This window comes from Podarcis bocagei, assembly GCF_964188305.1.
Source record: "Podarcis bocagei genome assembly, chromosome: 1".
In the NCBI taxonomy this organism is placed as follows: domain Eukaryota; kingdom Metazoa; phylum Chordata; class Lepidosauria; order Squamata; family Lacertidae; genus Podarcis; species Podarcis bocagei.
In genome coordinates this window covers 42,242,172-42,260,637 of record NC_138125.1, presented here as the reverse complement: position 1 = coordinate 42,260,637, position 18,466 = coordinate 42,242,172, and the positions used below count along the sequence as shown (strand labels likewise).

General features: G+C 40.6%; 2 protein-coding genes across 2 annotated transcripts in view; both read left to right on the top strand.

Annotated features, from left to right (window-relative positions):
* Positions 1–5,608, top strand: part of LOC308594625 (formin-like) — a 112,767-nt gene extending 107,159 nt beyond the window's left edge. The window contains exons 16-17 of the mRNA XM_081207960.1: positions 3,439–3,523; positions 5,172–5,608. Coding sequence (XP_081064086.1) covers positions 3,439–3,523; positions 5,172–5,216 — 130 coding nt within the window. The 3' untranslated portion in view covers positions 5,217–5,608. The remainder of the gene's footprint in view (positions 1–3,438; positions 3,524–5,171) is intronic.
* LOC308595004 (formin-1-like) overlaps positions 1–18,466 on the top strand; it is a 179,669-nt gene that overhangs the window by 157,014 nt on the left and 4,189 nt on the right. The window lies entirely within an intron of this gene.

The following is an 18,466-nucleotide window of genomic DNA, read 5'->3' as shown; positions in this document are numbered from 1 at the left end:
CTCTGGTTCTTGCATTTAATCTGAAAATATATAGGTTTAAAAATGTGATCCCTCAGAACAGAATTTGGTAGGGACATTTGAAGTTAATTTAACTTCTTACCCAAAACTCAATTGCTGTGTGTTTTGTTCTTTTTTTCTGAAGCAAATAATCAGGTGGTTTAAGGTTTTTTTGAAATACAGAACTCTACTTTTTCTGTTGCTTTGAGTTGTGGTTTTCCACACGGCATGGCAATACACAACAGTTGTAAAAGTGTGTTAATATTATTGCTGACACCAGCAACCTTTCTTCTCAATTCGTTTGCGTATTTTGACCTTCTTTGCACCATGATGAGTGATCCTAAATCTTCTTTTGAACGGATTCCCCTTACATATGGTCAGATTTCATGGTTTAAACTAACTGCATTCCTTAAGATTCTTTGCCTCCCTCCCCCTCCATTTTAACTGAAGATTCAAAAAATATTAATGGGAATTGTCTTGAATGGAAAGTGGGTCCCGGCTGCATCACTCACAGATCAATGCAACACAGTAGTGTTACAGTCCCTTCCTAAAAGTTCAAAAAAGTTAATTATATGAATTAAGAGGGGATGTTGCTCTGTTGATTAAATAGGCTGCAAACTCTAGTTAGTATCAGTTCTCACAACAAAAAATATAGTTTGCATGTTATGCTGAACAGATGACACCAAATTATTAAAGCCGGTTAAATCTAAAACAGTGGAAAGAGTTACCAAAGAAACTCACAGCTCTATTTTTGATAAATGCAAAATTATTCACAAAGTAACCTCAGTTATGTTTATATGATATTGAGAATTTTTTAACACTTTGCATATACCCATAAAACATCTGTTTGTAAAGTATCTGCAACCAAAATGATAAACAGAACACTATGGTTTATTACGACCATGTTATTTTCAATGGCACTATAATGCCTTGAGTCCTGTTCTAACTATTCTGTTCAGTTGTTGAAATTGTTTACAAAAAGAATATAAGGCCATTCATTCATGGAAATGCTAAAATGTGTAGCATAAAGTTCTTGGATGTATTGAGGGAATAAATATGAAGCTGTCCCTAAAGTTTCACATACACATGGAAAATAGAAGTAAAAACCTTACTTTAGCCCAAGTTATGATACAGGAAAGTGGTCACAATATCCAAACACTGGCACCAGTCAAGATTTTTAAAAAGGTCATGTGAAGAAGTAGCCTTATCTGCTTGATTTTGAGTTTTGTATTGGATCCAGAACTGTAGTTTTCTCCATATTCTATTAACTTATATTGGAGCAGTATCCCAGCTTGACAAGATTGCTTCCTGATGCTGAGGCCAGGCAAAAAATAGACTTTGGTGGTGAACCATTGGCCAGTCTCCAGTTGGCTACCTAGAGCTCACTGATTGCGAGGATTCTTTCAAAGGATGCTGGACTAGGACAATCTTGGGCTGATCCTGATTCATAGTTATGTTTAGTTATGATTTAACTGTTATGAGATCCTGAGTTTATGCTGTTGAAGATGCAAAGAGAAGTGATGGGCCACAGGATTCTCAGTTTCTAGTAAAAACAACAATTAAGGAGAGCACAAATTCACTTTCTGCAAGCCCCAACTTGTTCCTATGAATCAGAGACTGTGGTTTAACAAGTCAGCTTCATAACGCATGGTCTGAAATTGACCTGTTCAGAAACTGGCTAAAGTTTGTTTTAAGCCATGATCCCTGCTTCCTATGTAATGATAACCCAAGTAGAAAGTGAAACTAAATTGTGCCAGAAATCCTTTTCCTGGACTTGTGGGATGAGGAGAGATATCGGGAAGTACAGGAGCCTGAGGTTTATGGCAGCTGCTTTCTCCTTGTGCAGATAGGGAACCTATGATTCTCCAGATGTTGGATTTCAGCTCCAGTCAGCAAGGCCAATTGTCACAGATTATGGGAATTGTAGTCTGGCAACATCTGGAAGGGCACAGGTTGCCCCCCCCCCCATCATAGTGTGAGCCGGACTTACGCTTCTAACAGTTAGTAGATTAATTAAAGGCTATATAAGCTACATATTCATTGAACTTTTTAAATGAAAGCCAACCGTGATTCTTTTGTTTGGGTCTTGCAGCGCCATGTCATCCAGAGACATAATTTCTCAATGCATTTTAAAGCTTAAGAACGTTATGCAAAAATGAAGAGCAGTTCATGGGAAGATTTATAATCCCTGTAACGTGTGGAGGTTTTATGTTTGTACTAAGTATGAAGGGAGAAGAAATCTGACCAACATTAGTCACATACAATAGTATGTTAAGCCTTTGAGATTTAATCACTGAATGCTTAATTAACGGGGAGTGCATTTCTGTATCTCTTATCAGCACACTGTGTACGTATGGTTTGAAATAAGACCTCTGGAAAGTAATGTGACTCTTTCCTTAAGCAAGAATAATGAAGTCACAAACACTGAACAGCTGTATGGGCACCATTTTGACAAGCAGTGTAGGTTTTTTTTAAAAAAAATCTTTAGGTAGTGTGCGTAAGGTAATAAAGCATATTAACCAGTGAAAATTGCAGGAATACAAAGTGCTGTTAAAGGAATAAGCTTTCTCATATTACTGCAGAAGAAGAAGAAGAGTTTGAATTTGATATCCCACCTTTTACTCCCTTTAAGGTGTCTCAAAGCGGCTAACATTCCCCTTTCCCTTCCTCCCCCACAACAAACACTCTGTGAGTTGAGTGGGGCTGAGAGACTTCAAAGAAGTGTGACTGGCCCAAGGTCACCCAGCAGCTGCATGTGGAGGAGCGGGGAAGCGAACCCGGTTCCCCAGATTACGTGACTACCGCTCTTAACCACTACACCACACTGGCACCCTTCAGAGGACAGGAAAACAACATGTAAACTTCATAAATCACAGATGTATATGAAAGCTTGATTCCAGTATTCTGTCAGACAACACAATGATCAGGAAACATCCCAGGCTGGGTCTATAGAAAGAGAAGCAAGCGGAAATGCTGCTATTGGCGCCATGATGCTTTTCTCTTTCAGCCCTTGCACTCTGCCACCTCTAATAGTTGTAGCCTCTGCTCTTAACATCTTCTCCAGCCTTTCAGAGAGGGGCGTACCGTTCCCTTTCAACCTTTCAGGCTTGACACTGTCTTGTTTGTTTGCACACTGGCTTTGTAAGCCCATGAAACCATTTAAACCCACTCAAAGCACATTTCTTCCCTCTCCCTGCCTCCTTAATCCTGGCAACTGCAATTTTCCCCTCACAGAGCTACAGTTCGCAGCACCTTTGACAAGCTACAGTTCCCAGGATGCTTTGAGAACGGAAATATGCTTTGAATATGCTATAAAGCTATCATGTGTACACAGCCATATTCATATCCAACAACTAAGCGCTCCTGAAAGCAGCTTGCATATGCTGGATATGTACCATTTCTTTGGCTCCAGTAAGATTTGTTGTGTGTATTTTGTTTCAGGCTCAAAATGGCTCAACAAACAGTGAACAAGTTAACTGCAGAAAAGAAAGTGGAAACAAAGAAAATCAACCCTACTGCCAGCCTGGTATGATGTGTTTTTGGAATGGCTTTGTCTTCTAGTTTGCTTTTAAAAACAGCTAATAGGATGCATGTTTTAGTCCATTCAAATGCAATTTACTATCATGTCCTTTCCAATCCCAAAGTACATATATTCAAGTAATATTGTTTGAGTGATTGAAGCAGTGACTGGGAGTCAATTCAAAAGCCTTTGCAATTTTAAATTCAATATGTCCATGCACAGACCTTTGCCAGGAAAACTAGTCTGCATGGAAAAAAAATCAGTCCTCAGGAGCTGTCTCGGTTTTGTCACTTGTCTCTGACCCATTGGTGTTCTTCTTTCCTGCTGCATTCTGTACTCTGAATAATCTCAAGGGCTGCTTTTACAACGTGTGCTCCTAGAAATTCCACCACATTTTGAAGGGGATTGAAATGGCAGCAAATAGGGCATTATTTTCAGCCTTTTCCTACATTTGTCACCCTGTTTATCTAGGAACGAGCCTGGCTTCCTGGGTTTTCTCCAGTATAGGCTGCTGTCTCTTCTATTTGTGCACAGACAAATGGAAAATTCTTTTGCCATATTTGGATGCAACCAGTGCTGGCTTGCCAAATTAAGGTGGATCCAATTTAGCAGCAATATTTGAGGGGGGGAAACAACCAACTGTGCTTAAATCATGCTTGTGCCATTTATTATTGGTACAGTCTGGTATAAAGGGGTCATCCTGGAGGGGAGATGGTCATTTATCAGTTTGGCCTAAGGAAGAGTGTGAGCCAATTTATCTGGTCTATACTGGCTTTAGTCCACAACTTCTATGTACCCAAGGTTCCCCACACAATCATGGTTTATTACAGTTTCCTTTTTTATCAAGGGACCTCTCCGTATGTGCAATGAGAAACCACTACAGTATTGTCCCACTTTGTAGGAAAGGGATGCCCCTGCTAAAATCAGCTCCAGTACATTTTTAAAAAATAAAAAAAATCTACTTCTGTAACTAGAGACATTAATCCCTCCCCAAGTATTCTTGTTTGCATTCACATTACTAATATTTTGTGGCTGTGCAATATTAGCTAATGTTAACTATAAAGGCATTTCAGAATACAGTGGCATATATTTAGGATGATATGAGAGGCTAAGTTTGTATCCAGGTAAGTCATACTCAGAGTAGATACATTAAAATCAATAAGTTTGTCATGACTCCTTTGCATTCGTTTACAGTGGCACCTCGGGTTAAGAACTTAATTCATTCTGGAGGTCCCTTCTTAACCTGAAACTGTTCTTAACCTGAGGTACCACTTTAGCTAATGGGGCCTCCTGCTGCCGCCATGCGATTTCTGTTCTCATCCTGAAGCAAAGTTCTTAACCCAAGGTACTATTTCTGGGTTAGCGGAGTCTGTAACCTGAAGCGTCTGTAACCCAAGGTACCACTGTATTTCAGTGTGTCTACTCTGGGTGTGACTTAGATGCAAACCTAAGTATGCTTGTATAAAGCTTGCCATTGTCTTGGCTTGGCACTTCAGGAATTAATTTTCAGAAAAGAAAAAGCTTATGTCTACTTTGGTTTTGGACTGCTCCATTCTTCAAGTGTACTAGACCACATACTCTGTGCAATTTGAGAACAGATGGAAAATTAAAGAGAAGAATGATAATAAAGTTCCTTTTTTTTCTTAAACAACAGAAAGAGAGGCTACGTCAGAAGGAAGCCAGTGCAACCACCAACTGAAAGAAGACACATGAACATAATCGCAGTGTGACTTAATACCTTGCATGATGCTTCCCTCTGCCCATTCCCTAGAGAGCACCTTATTTTAGATGTTAGGAAGTTCTGCTTTGCTGTTCTCTTCCTCAGACAATCCTCAAAAGACTTCTGAATCCCTTGGCTTGTGCAGAAGAGGGAACAATAAGAAGTTTGTTTACATGGGAATTATGAAGAGTTCTATGTAACTCTTCCTTATGTGGCTTAAATGCAGTTCTTTTCTTAAAAGTTGTTTGAAGTACTCTATGCAAAATGCACTAATGTAAAAGACAGCAAAAGCAGGGTTTTAGTGAATTAAATAGCTTTTATGCCAGCTCTGCAGGATGGCTCATGTGCTGGTAGACCGTAATATTTACTAAGTCAATGTCTGTTTAAAATGATTTTGATGGTATCCAAAGGATTAACTTTACCTTCTTGCAAATGGTGGAAGTTAAGTGTATCAGATGTATTCTGTATTTTATTACGATTATTTTTATAGGAACCCCAATCAATGCCATGGAAGTAGAAATACTGTTTTTGCACATGTGGAGAAAGAAATCTCATATATATATATATATATATATATATATATATATATATATATATATGTGCTTTCGTAGATTTTCACGGGTACAGGAATGCAGGTTTTGGTGTCTTCGGGTGTCTTCCCGTGTAAGAGTTGGGGTGTCTAGGCGACGTTTCGACGAGGTCTCACTCGTCATCTTCAGGCTGGTGCTTTCGGCTTCTTGTTACTGGAACAGAGCAGGATCTCAGTGTTTGAGTTCCTATAAATACTGTTGAGGGGGTGTGGTGTATAGCCTCCAACGTTCTGGGCAACCTGGGAACTTCCTCTCTGCCCAGAACGTTGGAGGCTATACACCACACCCCCTCAACAGTATTTATAGGAACTCAAACACTGAGATCCTGCTCTGTTCCAGTAACAAGAAGCCGAAAGCACCAGCCTGAAGATGACGAGTGAGACCTCGTCGAAACGTCGCCTAGACACCCCAACTCTTACACGGGAAGACACCCGAAGACACCAAAACCTGCATATATATATATATATATATATATATATATATATATATATATATATGAATGAATAAGGTATATATATATATATACTTGAATAAGGCATAGATAATTAACTGCTACATTCATTAACGTTTGGTGTTTAGTTCATACTATATTCTTCATTTGTCTGATGGCAAAATGAATACTTTCTGTATCAACATGAGGTCAGATTAGCAATATTCAATAATGCTTTATTTATAGTTGGTCTTCTAGCTGTAGAACACGCATTTCCATTATTTATCATTAATCTATACCAAAGCCTATATTCTTTCATAGTCAGCATTTTGGTGAAACTGATTTTAGAACATGTTTACATTTTCCCGTACATATGTGCATGTGTGTGAGAGAAAGATCATTTACAGACATATGTGCGCTCTTGAACATACATTATTCATACACTCTGCTCCATAGACTTTGAATAGAAATACCTCATTGCTCTCCCATTGAGGTACTGTAAGTGACTCATGTGAAGTGCCATTTAGAATCTCTGTCAGGTATGTCAGGATCTCTCCCCTCTAGGCTGTAGTTGAGAGAACTTACAGAATCACACCCTTAAAATTAAAGAGCAGTCCTTGCAATGGAAAAATTATGTAAAATAAAATGCTGTATATCATAAATACTTAAACACAGTCTAACAGATGGTTGCCACAACAACTAAAGAGTGTACCAAGAAGGAGATGAACAGGGGTTCTGGGTCCTAGAGGACACTTGTAATAAAGTATGATAAGGGAGTCTGGTAAATTAAATTGAGAAAAGAGTGTGGAAGAAAGGGAAACTTTGTCACCTACAGGACAAATGCAGGAGAATGATATTTCGTAATAGGCCTAGGCAAAGTGCCACAATTGAATCAATCATTTATCTTAAAAAATAACTTTTAATTTCTTGTTACAGATGGGTAGCCGTGTTGGTCTGCCATAGTCCAAATAAAAAAATTCCTTCCTGTAGCACCTTAAAGACCAACTAAGTTAGTTCTTGGTATAAGCTTTCGTGTGCATGCACACTTCTTCAGATACACTGAAACAGAAGTTGCCAGATCCTTCTATATATTGAGAAGGTGGGGAGGGGTATTACTAAGAAGGGTGGTGGGAATCGGAGATTGGCAGATAGCTGAGATGAGCCTGTTGATGACTCTTAACGACTGCAATAGGTCTTACAGGAAAAGGCAAGGGGTGAGGAGGTGAGAGATGGCTTAGTCATGTATAATGAGATAAGAATCCAATGTCTCTATTCAGACCAGGTCTCTCCATTGTTTTAAGTTTGGTAATGAGTTGTAATTCAGCAGCTTCTCTTTCCAGTCTATTTCTGAAATTCCTTTGTAGTAAAACAGCTACTTTGAGATCTTGTATAGAATGTCCTGGGAGATTGAAGTGTTCTCCTACTGGTTTCTCAATCACAAAACAGAGAAACCATCTCTCTACCCAGTGAAATTGCCAGTTTTGCTTGTGCTAAGGAAGTCCTTAGCCTTGATTGTTTTTAAATCTTACTACCAATACAGTGTGCAAAATTGTAATCTCTTGCTGGAAACCCAGCACATTTCCTCCCATTTTGAGAAACGCTGCTGTAGTCATTGCTACGGATTGTGGGGCGGGTGGGTGGGTGTCAGGGGACCCGTAATGTGACTCCCAGCTTCATTGGACTTGAACAGTCTAAGATAGTCTTCTTGTAGTATCCAATTTGAGACTGAATGTGGGAACCATCAGTGGGAAATTGCACATCTCTGGGCCAAAGCTGTATGGAATGTACATTAATACATTTCCACTGTGTTGCTGTTAGCAGAACTCCTTTTACAGTATTGTTATAACAGTCACCCCTCTTGTTTGGCGAGTTCTGATAGTACTGTTTAGTCTGAGAAGAATCTTTTGTCCTAAGCCCATTAGCATCTCACAGTTATTCAGAGCCCATTTCTGGATTGTTTTGTTTATTTAAAGTTTACTTACAGTAGCACTGGAAATGGATCCAAATGGAACGTAAACAACTGGTCCCAACTCATGCTCTGCATTTTTGTTTCCTAATACTTAACTATCCTGCTGCAAACTAGGGGGGAAATAATCTTTGTATTCTACTCCCTGATGCAAAATTGATAAAAGATACTTAAAATGCTATGACACCTTGAAATTCAGGGCCATTTCCACAGTAAACTAGTGTGTTGAGAATGTGAGCTAAGTGGGAATACGCAGAGTTCAGCGCATGGCGAAAACAGTTATTTGATTCACTACTCAGTCATATAATAGTTTCATCCACATTCACCACATCACTGCTCAATCTGTTTTTGGAAGCTATATGAAAGATGTGGTAACTGAGTTGAACTGCATGTTGGATATGTGGTGAGGCACTCATACAGCCATTTTAACGTATGCCAAGCTACATGCATTGAACCAGCAACATCCACAGCATAATATTCAGTGATGTGAATTTTATTTAGCTGGTGTATTATGTCATCAAGTGTCTGCCAGAATAATGTTTTTCTTCTGCCTAACACAAATTGGCACAACTGTTGTTTTGGAAAACGAGACAGTTTATATTGTTGAAAGATCATGCAAACTTTCAGCTCACACAAAACCCCTTAATCAAGTAGAATAGAAATAAACCCGATTCAGAACTCATGCAAAGTGTAAGAATATTTACAAAGAAGAATACCTTGACTCAGTGCATTTTTTCTTTAAAAAATAATAATGTTTAGGGCTACTCTCATATTGAAATTCTGCCTCTCAATGAGGCCAAACTTAGATTCACTGCCTTGAAGGTATCCTTGTTGATTATTTTAAAGTTAGGCCACTTGTACCTACCATTCTGACAGCACTGTGTAACTATTAAGTAGAAGCAGGAGAATATTCTAATGGATTATGATGTGTATAATGGAGAAAAAGCTGCCTTTCCATTTTGATTCACAAAGACTTAATAATAAATTATAATATGTATAATTTCTACTGAGCTGAACAATGAAGTATTGCAGAGTTAGCTTGAAAACTTGAACTCTTTGATGAACAGGTTTAGTGAGTGGCTGCATCCAACATTTTTTTATCCCAAAGCGATTTGCCATACCAGAAGAACCTACTCTTGCATTGCTTTTGCTATAAGTGCATCTCTCCCCTGTTTCCATGCTAGAGTTCCTTGTAGCTGTTATTTTTCAGTTTTTGTTTCCATGCTAGAGTTCCTTGTAGCTGTTATTTTTCAGTTTTTGTCTCTTGCTACATTTGGAAATTTAATCTCATCATTGAGGGTTGCTTTCTTATGAAAGCTGTAGACACTTTCCCTCTTTATTCTAAAAAAAAAAAAGCACTAGAATCACAGTTTGGTCATATAACACTTTTGTTTTTCTCAGACATTGAAACCTTCCAAAGAATATGTAATATAAATTTTCTTTCAGTATTTTCCCATTTGATGTGACAGACATGAGTACTTACAATCCCTTCATAAAATAGTTACCCATCTTCAATTTCTTGCTAGGCAAGAAAGCAGAAATAATTGTTTCTGTTGGCCTGGCTGCTCTGGTTTCCCCATTCAGAAGTCCTCTGTTGGGCCTCTAAGTAATGCTGGAATCTTCTAGTGTGTTGAGAATAATGTTGGCATTCGTTCTGAGTAAGACAAATTTGAACTGTCTAGGATGGGAATAGTCTCCCACGCAGAACACAGAACCAAAATCAGAGAAATAGTTCCACACAAAATCATTCTGTTTCCCAAAGGCTTCACGATGCTGCTTTATAGGTTTAAGGTTTCATATGAAGCAGATCAAGCTAGGTTTTCATATGAGTGGTATTTTTAATTCACACGTCTTAAGTCTTCAAACTCCCTACTCTACAAACAGTTCTTTATGCAAGAAAAATGTCTTAACAACCACTTCAGTTTTTTAGTTTAGAAAAAAAAATGCAAATAACTCCAAACCACAATGCTAAACCAGCTAGAGAAGAGAATGCCAAATATGCAAAGTTATTTCCCAATGTAGAAAGACATTACCTTTTCCCTCTTCAGTTACTACCACATATGAGATCATAAGCAATTACATGCTTTCTCTTTTTTGCAGAGATATCTGATTAAATGCCTTTCATACCTCTGCCATCTTAGACGCTTCATCAGAAACAGAGAACATGGTATCTAAAGTTTGTTGTTAGAGGATCCAGTTTTGCATAATGCGTACACATCTTACTTAGGTAAACAGCTTCACTAGCTTATAAGCCTTTGGCAAGTTTTCGCAGGTAATGTATCAAATATGACTGGCAGCACAATCATACAGAGGTTGACTCACAATTTGGGGAGGTGGGGTTACTCCATAGTATTGTATTAATTAATTAATTAGCTTTTCTTACATGTATATCTCATCTTTCTTCCCATCATGGAACCTAAGACAGTGTACATGCCGTTCAAGCTTTAACTAGACCCAAAACTGCCTAACTTCAGAAGGGTGTTGGTTTTGTGTGCCTTCAGACTATATACTGGCACTGATGTGTGTTTCAGTTTGTGACCTCACTAATTTTCCTGTATAGAAGAAAATGCAAATACCTCTTTGGTAAGGAGGATAGTTATATCTGTTCCTAAAGATCATGGTCTAGACTAGTGAAGTCTACTAACTGAACTCTGCTAATCAACTTTTAGTGTTGTCATTTTTATTGTTGGCTTTCTTGAAGTGATAGGAAATGCAAAATATCAATTTGTTGTGTCACAAAAGTCCAACTTAATGCTGTATTGTTTTTAACACTTGATTGGAAGCCGTCCAGAGTGGCTGGGGAAACTCAGCCAGATGGGCGGGGTATAAATAATAATAATAATAATAATAATTTATTATTTGTACCCCGCCCATCTGGCTGGGCCTCCCCAGCCACTCTGGGCGGCTTCCACAGAAACCAAAAAACACTAAAATATCATACATTAAAAGCTTCCCTGAATAGGGCCGCCTTAAGATGTCTTCTGAATGTCAGGTAGTTGTCCATCACCTTGACATCCGATGGGAGGGCATTCCACAGGGAGGGCGCCACCACCGAAAAGGCCCTCTGCCTGGTTCCCTGTAGCTTCGCTTCTCGCAATGAGGGAACCGCCAGAAGGCCCTCGGCGCTGGACCTCAGTGTCCGGGCAGAACGATGGGGGTGGAGACGCTCCTTCAGGTATACTGGGCCGAAGCCGTTTAGGGCTTTAAAGGTCAACACCAACACTTTGAATTGTGCTCGGAAACGTACTGGGAGCCAATGTAGGTCTTTCAAGACCGGTGTTATGTGGTCTCGGCGGCCGCCCCCAGTCACCAGTCTAGCTGCCGCATTCTGGATTAGCTGTAGTTTCCGAGTCACCTTCAAAGGTAGCCCCACGTAGAGCGCATTGCAGTAGTCCAAGCGGGAGATAACTAGAGCATGCACCACTCTGGCCAGACAGTCAGCGGGCAGGTAGGGTCTCAGCCTGCGTACCAGGTGGAGTTGGTAGACAGCTGCCCTGGATACAGAATTGACCTGTGCCTCCATGGACAGCTGTGAGTCCAAAATGACTCCCAGGCTACGCACCTGGTCCTTCAGGGGCACAGTTACCCCATTCAGGACCAGGGAGTCCTCCACACCAGCCCGCCCCCTGTCCCCCAAAAACAGTACTTCTGTCTTGTCAGGATTCAACTTCAATCCATTAGCTGCCATCCATCCTCCAACCGCCTCCAGGCACTCACACAGGACCTTCACCGCCTTCACTGGTTCTGATTTGAAAGAAAGGTAGAGCTGGGTATCATCTGCATATTGATGGACACCCAGTCCAAACCCCCTGATGATCTCTCCCAGCGGCTTCATATAGATGTTAAAAAGCATGGGGGAGAGGACGGAACCCTGAGGCACCCCACAAGTGAGGGCCCAAGGGTCTGAACACTCATCCCCCACCACCACTTTCTGAACACGGCCCAGGAGAAAGGAGCGAAACCACTGTATAACAGTGCCCCCAGCTCCCAACCCCTCTAGACGGTCCAGAAGGATGTTATGGTCGATTGTATCAAAGGCCGCTGAGAGATCCAGCAGAACTAGGAAACAACTCTCACCTTTGTCCCTAGCTCGCCGGAGATCATCAACCAGTGCGACCAAGGCAGTTTCAGTCCCATGATGAGGCCTGAACCCTGATTGGAAGGGATCCAAGTGGTCCGCATCCTCCAGGCGTGCCTGGAGTTGTTCATTTTTTTTATATATATAAAGTTTTTATTGGGTTTTCAAATTTTATACAGACAACACACACATACAAAGACAAAGACGAAACACGTATAATTTCATACCCTTACTTTCTTATCCTTCTTTCTCTGACTTCCCCCCACCCACCCCCTCATACATCCCAATTTCCAAAGTTAGTTCAGCAAGTTTTTGTCCCTTCCTTTAACCTAGTCTGTTGTTTTTAAACTTAATTCATTTTACTAAATCAAATTTTACTTATCCCATTCTCTTATTAACATCAAATCCTTTTTTCTAAGGTCGACCTAATTTCTCATCCACAAATTTCCCCTTTTTTTTAATATTAAAATATAAGTCAAAATGACCAAACACAAAAGTCATAAATTTTCCAACTTCTGCTCTCCCCCTCCCTCCCTACCCCGGTTTCCGTCCCTTCCCAAATAATTATCCACCCATACAGTTCCTAGCCCGGATTCCTCACATCCGAGGCCTTTAAATCTCTGTCAGTCTCTCTCTGTCGGTTTTGTTGGTAGTCCTTTTTGTTGGACCTCAGGTCTCGTGGGTAGTCTGTCACAGCCACATCACCTTCTCTTGCGCCCAAGATGGTTGAAAAAACTTGCTGCCAAAGATCTACCATAGATCTCCCATACTCAAACTCAGAAAAAGAAAGGAAGTCCAAGTCATATTTCATTGCTCTTTTTCCAGAAAGTCCAGAGACTTCCTCCTTTGCTTTTCTCATCCTTCTCATCTTTCCCAAATTTGTAATCCAGAAATCTTCTGCTTCATTTTCTAACAACATAGGCTTCTGCTTGGTATTTTCTGCCAATACTTTCTCCCCACCTTCATCCTTTTCCACCAATTCCACAGATGTCGCTTCTGGTTCAGCTGCAGATTTTTTCCCAGTCAAGTCCTTTGTTCCATCAGCAGAGTTGTTTGTTTTAAAAGTCAAGGTCGTGAGTTCTTTGTTCATAGCCATACTCTGCTCTTGCAAAATTCCCAAAAGATAAAAGGTTATTTCGATTTCTGCCAGTAATTTTCCCTCTGCAGCCATTATAATGTCACTAGTTCCCCCTAGGGGGATTCCAGTCACTCAATAGTTCCTTTCCTTTCCAACAGTCCGTTACTTTGTTTTTTATTATTACTTTGTTTTCAACCACTTCTAGTAAAATGTAACACCTTCAGTCCAGAGAGATATTAAGTAAAGCAATTCTTAGTTTTATCCGCCCGTTTGACAGCTCCTTTGACAGCTGTCAAACTCCTTGTTCTTTTCCGTAGAACTCACACACAGGACGCTCCCGGGTTCGGAGGGGGGGGGTAACACAAATTTTTCTAACGCTCCTCTCCTCTCTCCAGCACAGAAAACTTCTTCTGTCAAATTCGTGGAATATCTTTTATCATACACGAAAAACATACTGTTCTCTCAACCTTACTTCTCTGATCCTTGCTTTAGACCGTTTGTAGATAAGGGGGTGCGGACTTCCCTTTAGCACATCCCCCCGGTCGTACCAAATTAAAGGTAGAAATTTTTAAAGTCCGAATTCCTTGTACTCACGAGTATTTTTTCCAGTCCAAATTTCGGGGAAAAAGTTAACGCTCTCCGGCCATGGCCCGCGGCTTCGCTCCACTGAAGTAGCGGTCTACTCTCAGCACCACGCCACTCTCCGTACCCTCTCCGTAGCCTTTAAAAAGGCTCTTCGTGGGTCAGGGAGGGCGCTTAAGGTGCCCACCGAGTCACCAAGTCCACAGGCATCCGCACCTGTGGTTTCTATGGGTCTCCGTGTCGCCGGCACGGTAAGACCCGTCTTCAGCAGAGCCGATTCCCTCCGGAGCTCGGAGGGAATCCGCCATTAGCCGATCGCGTCAACCCGGAAGTCCGTGCCTGGAGTTGTTCAGCAACCACACGCTCAATCACCTTGCCCAAGAATGGAAGATTTGAGACTGGGCGATAGTTATTATTATTATTTTAGTAGGAGAAACCACATGTTTAAATCTCCCCCATTTAAATCACTTGAACTTAAGCACACTTTATGATGAATGTTGTTGTTGCCAGATTGTGCCCAATAATTGTACCTTCTGAACGAGTAAAAATGTAAGTTAAATTTAGGACTTGAAAGTATCCTTTTGTATAATACTGCTATATGGACACAACAAAGTTCAGTATCTGCAAAGTCTGGTTTATGGGAAGCCCTCTGTCTGTGTTCAATGTCTATTTGAAGCATTTTGCAAGTGGTTTAAGCCTCCTTTGTCTCCAGACCATGTCACTGATCCAGGGACAATACAAGGTTGTCCACCACCTTCTGCAACACTTTTGGTTCCTTCTGCAAAGAACTCTGGATAAGATAACACTTTGAGGAACTATGTGTGTTTACCTCCAGTTTTGGATGTGATAATTGGTACCCTTGGGTTGTTTGTTTGTTTGTTTGTTTGTTTGTTTGTTTGTTTGTTTTAACTATAGCTGGTCTGTGTGCAGACTGCTCTTTCTGGGTCTGGGTAAGACATCCTCCTGCCATCTCTACTTGACTCCTCCAGTTCTACAGTATCTCTGATGGTGATCTTTTCTTATCGAGTTCTAGCACCGTCACCTTTCCCAAGGCTTCCTCTTCCCTCAAATGATTTTGTCCTTTCCCCCTTGATGCCCTTTTCCCTCTTCCTCCTATAATGTCTTGTTCTTCCTTCAAATCCGTTCTCAAAATCTGTATTTTCCATGAAGCCTTTCACATAACCTCCTCATTCCCATATCTAGTATGACCAAGCCAAGTGTGTATAACTGTTGATCCCTGCCTTCATTTCTCTTCCTTTCCTCTGTTGTGTTGATTTTTAGATTGTAAGCTGCTCAGGGCGGGGCTCTGTCGTCATTTGAAAAGTGCCATGTACGTAGATGGCACTAGATAAACAAAACAAAAAAAAATAGAATTTTGAAGTCATCTTAGTTCCTCTTCCGTTTCTAACCATTCTGACAAGAACTTAAGTGTATTCCTTTGTGGGTCAAAATATTCCACATTATCAGTGCAGTCACTGAAAAGGCCCTATCTCTTGTCATCATCTATATCTCCACCCCTGGCAGGAAACAAAGAAGGGCCTCTCATATTTCAGTGACGCATCTCACTTGTAGTTGAACTCTTGAGGTGTTAGTGTCAATCATGGATAAAATGTTTTTAGAATCTATCACGAAAGTTTTTATCAGGTGTTTTTTTGCAATTTGGTAGTAATTCGTTAGTGAATGCAAATGGATTTTTCCCTCAGTGAAAGTTAGATCAAGATGTTCAGCTGCATTACATCACCTCCTTGTTTGGTATGCAATAAAAACATTCCTCTGTGCTTGAATAAATAAACATCATAAACAACTCTTCCCAATTTGCATGTTACAGAAACCACAGAGACTGTAGCAAGGTCAGGAAAACATGGATAGTTCCAACTGGCCAGTCAACAAATATTATTAAGCACGCAGCTGATCTCATAGGGCATGGGTTAAAAAGGAAATTCATCCTGAAATTGAGGGTGGAAGCTAGTGTGTCTCCCCTATGACCCAGTTCCATGAGTCAATATGCTGACAAAGGCGCATGCGGGACCTTGGTATGAGAATCCCATGAGAATGCAAGGGCATGATGTTTGACCCTAGCCCCACTGCCAGCACAATAACAAGCACTGGTGCTATTCTACCAGCAGCAAACCCCTGCCGTTGCCTTGGCACAACTGTACTGCCTTGGCACAACATTTAATGCAGCTTGGGAAAGGTTTACCCCAATCCACTTCTGCGCCACAAGCGCCCAAGGGCTGGATTTCTCACAGTAGCCGTGGCAGGGCAGCTAAAACAGAAGAATGTCTAGGAGTTGGCAAAGCCAGCTCTACTGGGAGCACAGGTCTGAGGGAAGGGGCACAAAAATCACCCCAGAAATCAGTCTCCAGTTATCTCTGTAGTGTCATGAGTTTAGACAAGAGCTGGAAGTTGAGCAGTAGGAGAAATGACAAGAAGGTATGAAGGTAGACGGCTGGAGACTATGGAGTGTGTGACTTAGATGTGTGTGGTTATGTGCCATCACTGTTGTGACGAGATCAAATGTGGGGAAAGTGATTTTTTGGGGGGGAGTGCTGGTACAGGTCCTTGCCAAGGGACCCCAACAGGAGAAGTGGGATTTTTTTGGGGGGGCACAGATCAATAAAGCTCCTTGTTAAGGGTGCAGGGGACCTTAGGTACACCTAGAGTGACAGACTTTGAGCGCTGGTTTGAACATGCATATGCATTACTTGGCAGCTGTAGCATCAACTGAGGACTTGGTGTATATCTGAATGTGCATTTGCATTAGAAATCATAGATGGATTGGGGAGGAGTGGCCAGACAGGGTTAAGCAGCCTCTTCCTTGGTATTTCCCATCACCAACACCAAACTCACAGGCTCCTGGGACTGCCTTGGTAGAGGGAGAAAAGCGAGAAAGTTGCATTCAATTGTGTGCCATGTCTAGGTTGGGTCTGAGTTGGTTAATCGAACACAGCTTTGAAAGATTTGAAGTTCAGATCAATGCCATTCCATAAAGCTTCATTCCATGAGAACCAGTCTTCTGGGACCTGTTCCCGAGATTTCAGAGGCAAGTCAGCAATCCTTGTGTAATGATGCAATCCAGACTATTGCATAAGGAGCAGGCACTTGTGTGATATGAAATAAATTCCTGAGCTTGCAGCAACATCTGAGACTTGACAGTGCTGTTGATATAAAGATTTTCAGTGCATATAAAGATTTTAAGCATGAAGAAACTGAAATGCCCGAATGTCTTGTCCTCTAAATACAGCAGGGGTTGTGTAGTAGTTAAGAACATGGCAATAACTTAATGGATCAAATTTTCTCCTAATCAGGGCTTCTTTTTCAACCAGAACTTGCTGGAACTTGGTTCCAGCACCTCTCAGATGGGCACCATTGCCATTATAAAAGAACTAGGGAGACATTCATGGTGAGTTCTGGCGCCTCATTTTCTAGAAAAATAGCACTGGTCTTAATCATAAATTTACTGGGAAGTCTTAGGTTATCTGGAGTCTCGTGGTCCTAGCCTGTCTACACCTTATTACCCACTTTGGTTCCTTCCAACTCTACAATTCCATGCTTCTATGATTCTGCCATCTAGGGTGGTGATGATAACACTGGTCCTACCTAGTAAGGCTGTTGCAATGATTAAAGCAGTAAGATTTATTAGCTGTTTTGAGGCACTGGGTGGGTGGGGGGCTCAGTATAAAGATACTAAGGATTAATATTGTTAAAGAAACAGTAGTATGTATAAAATACATATAAGACCAATGAGAAGGTGGTGAGTGGGGTGGAAATGGGAACTGTCTCTGGAAGTGACACTAATAAGGCAAGCTGCCCCATCAATAAATCTAGAATGTACTGCTCTTTTACCAGAATAGCATTGCCAGGCATGCTGAGGAAATGCTTGTTGCGTGGATGTAAATATAAAGGGGGGGATATGCAGACTAGCAATGCTTTTCTTCCTTTCAGGGAAGATCACAGTTGTTAAAAAGAAGAATGGATTATGCTAAGTTTTTCTTTACAATTATGTACCATATGTTCCCGTTGAGTATTTAAAAATCTAATTTTACTGGAAATTTCAAGATAAGTTAAATTTGTAAAAATGCTTTTATTTTTCAAAGAGAGAGATATGGGACCATTGCATGTAAATAATAGAATATATTTTCCGTATTATTGCTCTGTATTTTTATATGCTAAATCTCTAGCTTCAGACTAACCCTGATGCAGTGGAAACTTTTATTTATTTAAAAACAAGAATGATGTATTTTGACTCCACGGAGATATAGATATAGATATATATTACAAGATAAACATTTGCAGGTGTTTCATTAATGGCTGATCTACTTTTCATTTGTTGCAAACCTGTATGTTGTTACACACTTTTTGATCCCGTCCGCCATAGCTTTATAACCACCAAAAGATCACCTGATCAACAGAATACTTTTCGAAACATGTTATTCTAATTCCTGTTCTACCAGTTCATACATTAAAAATCAAATAGGAATTTTAAAGTGTGTTGGTTTTGTTGT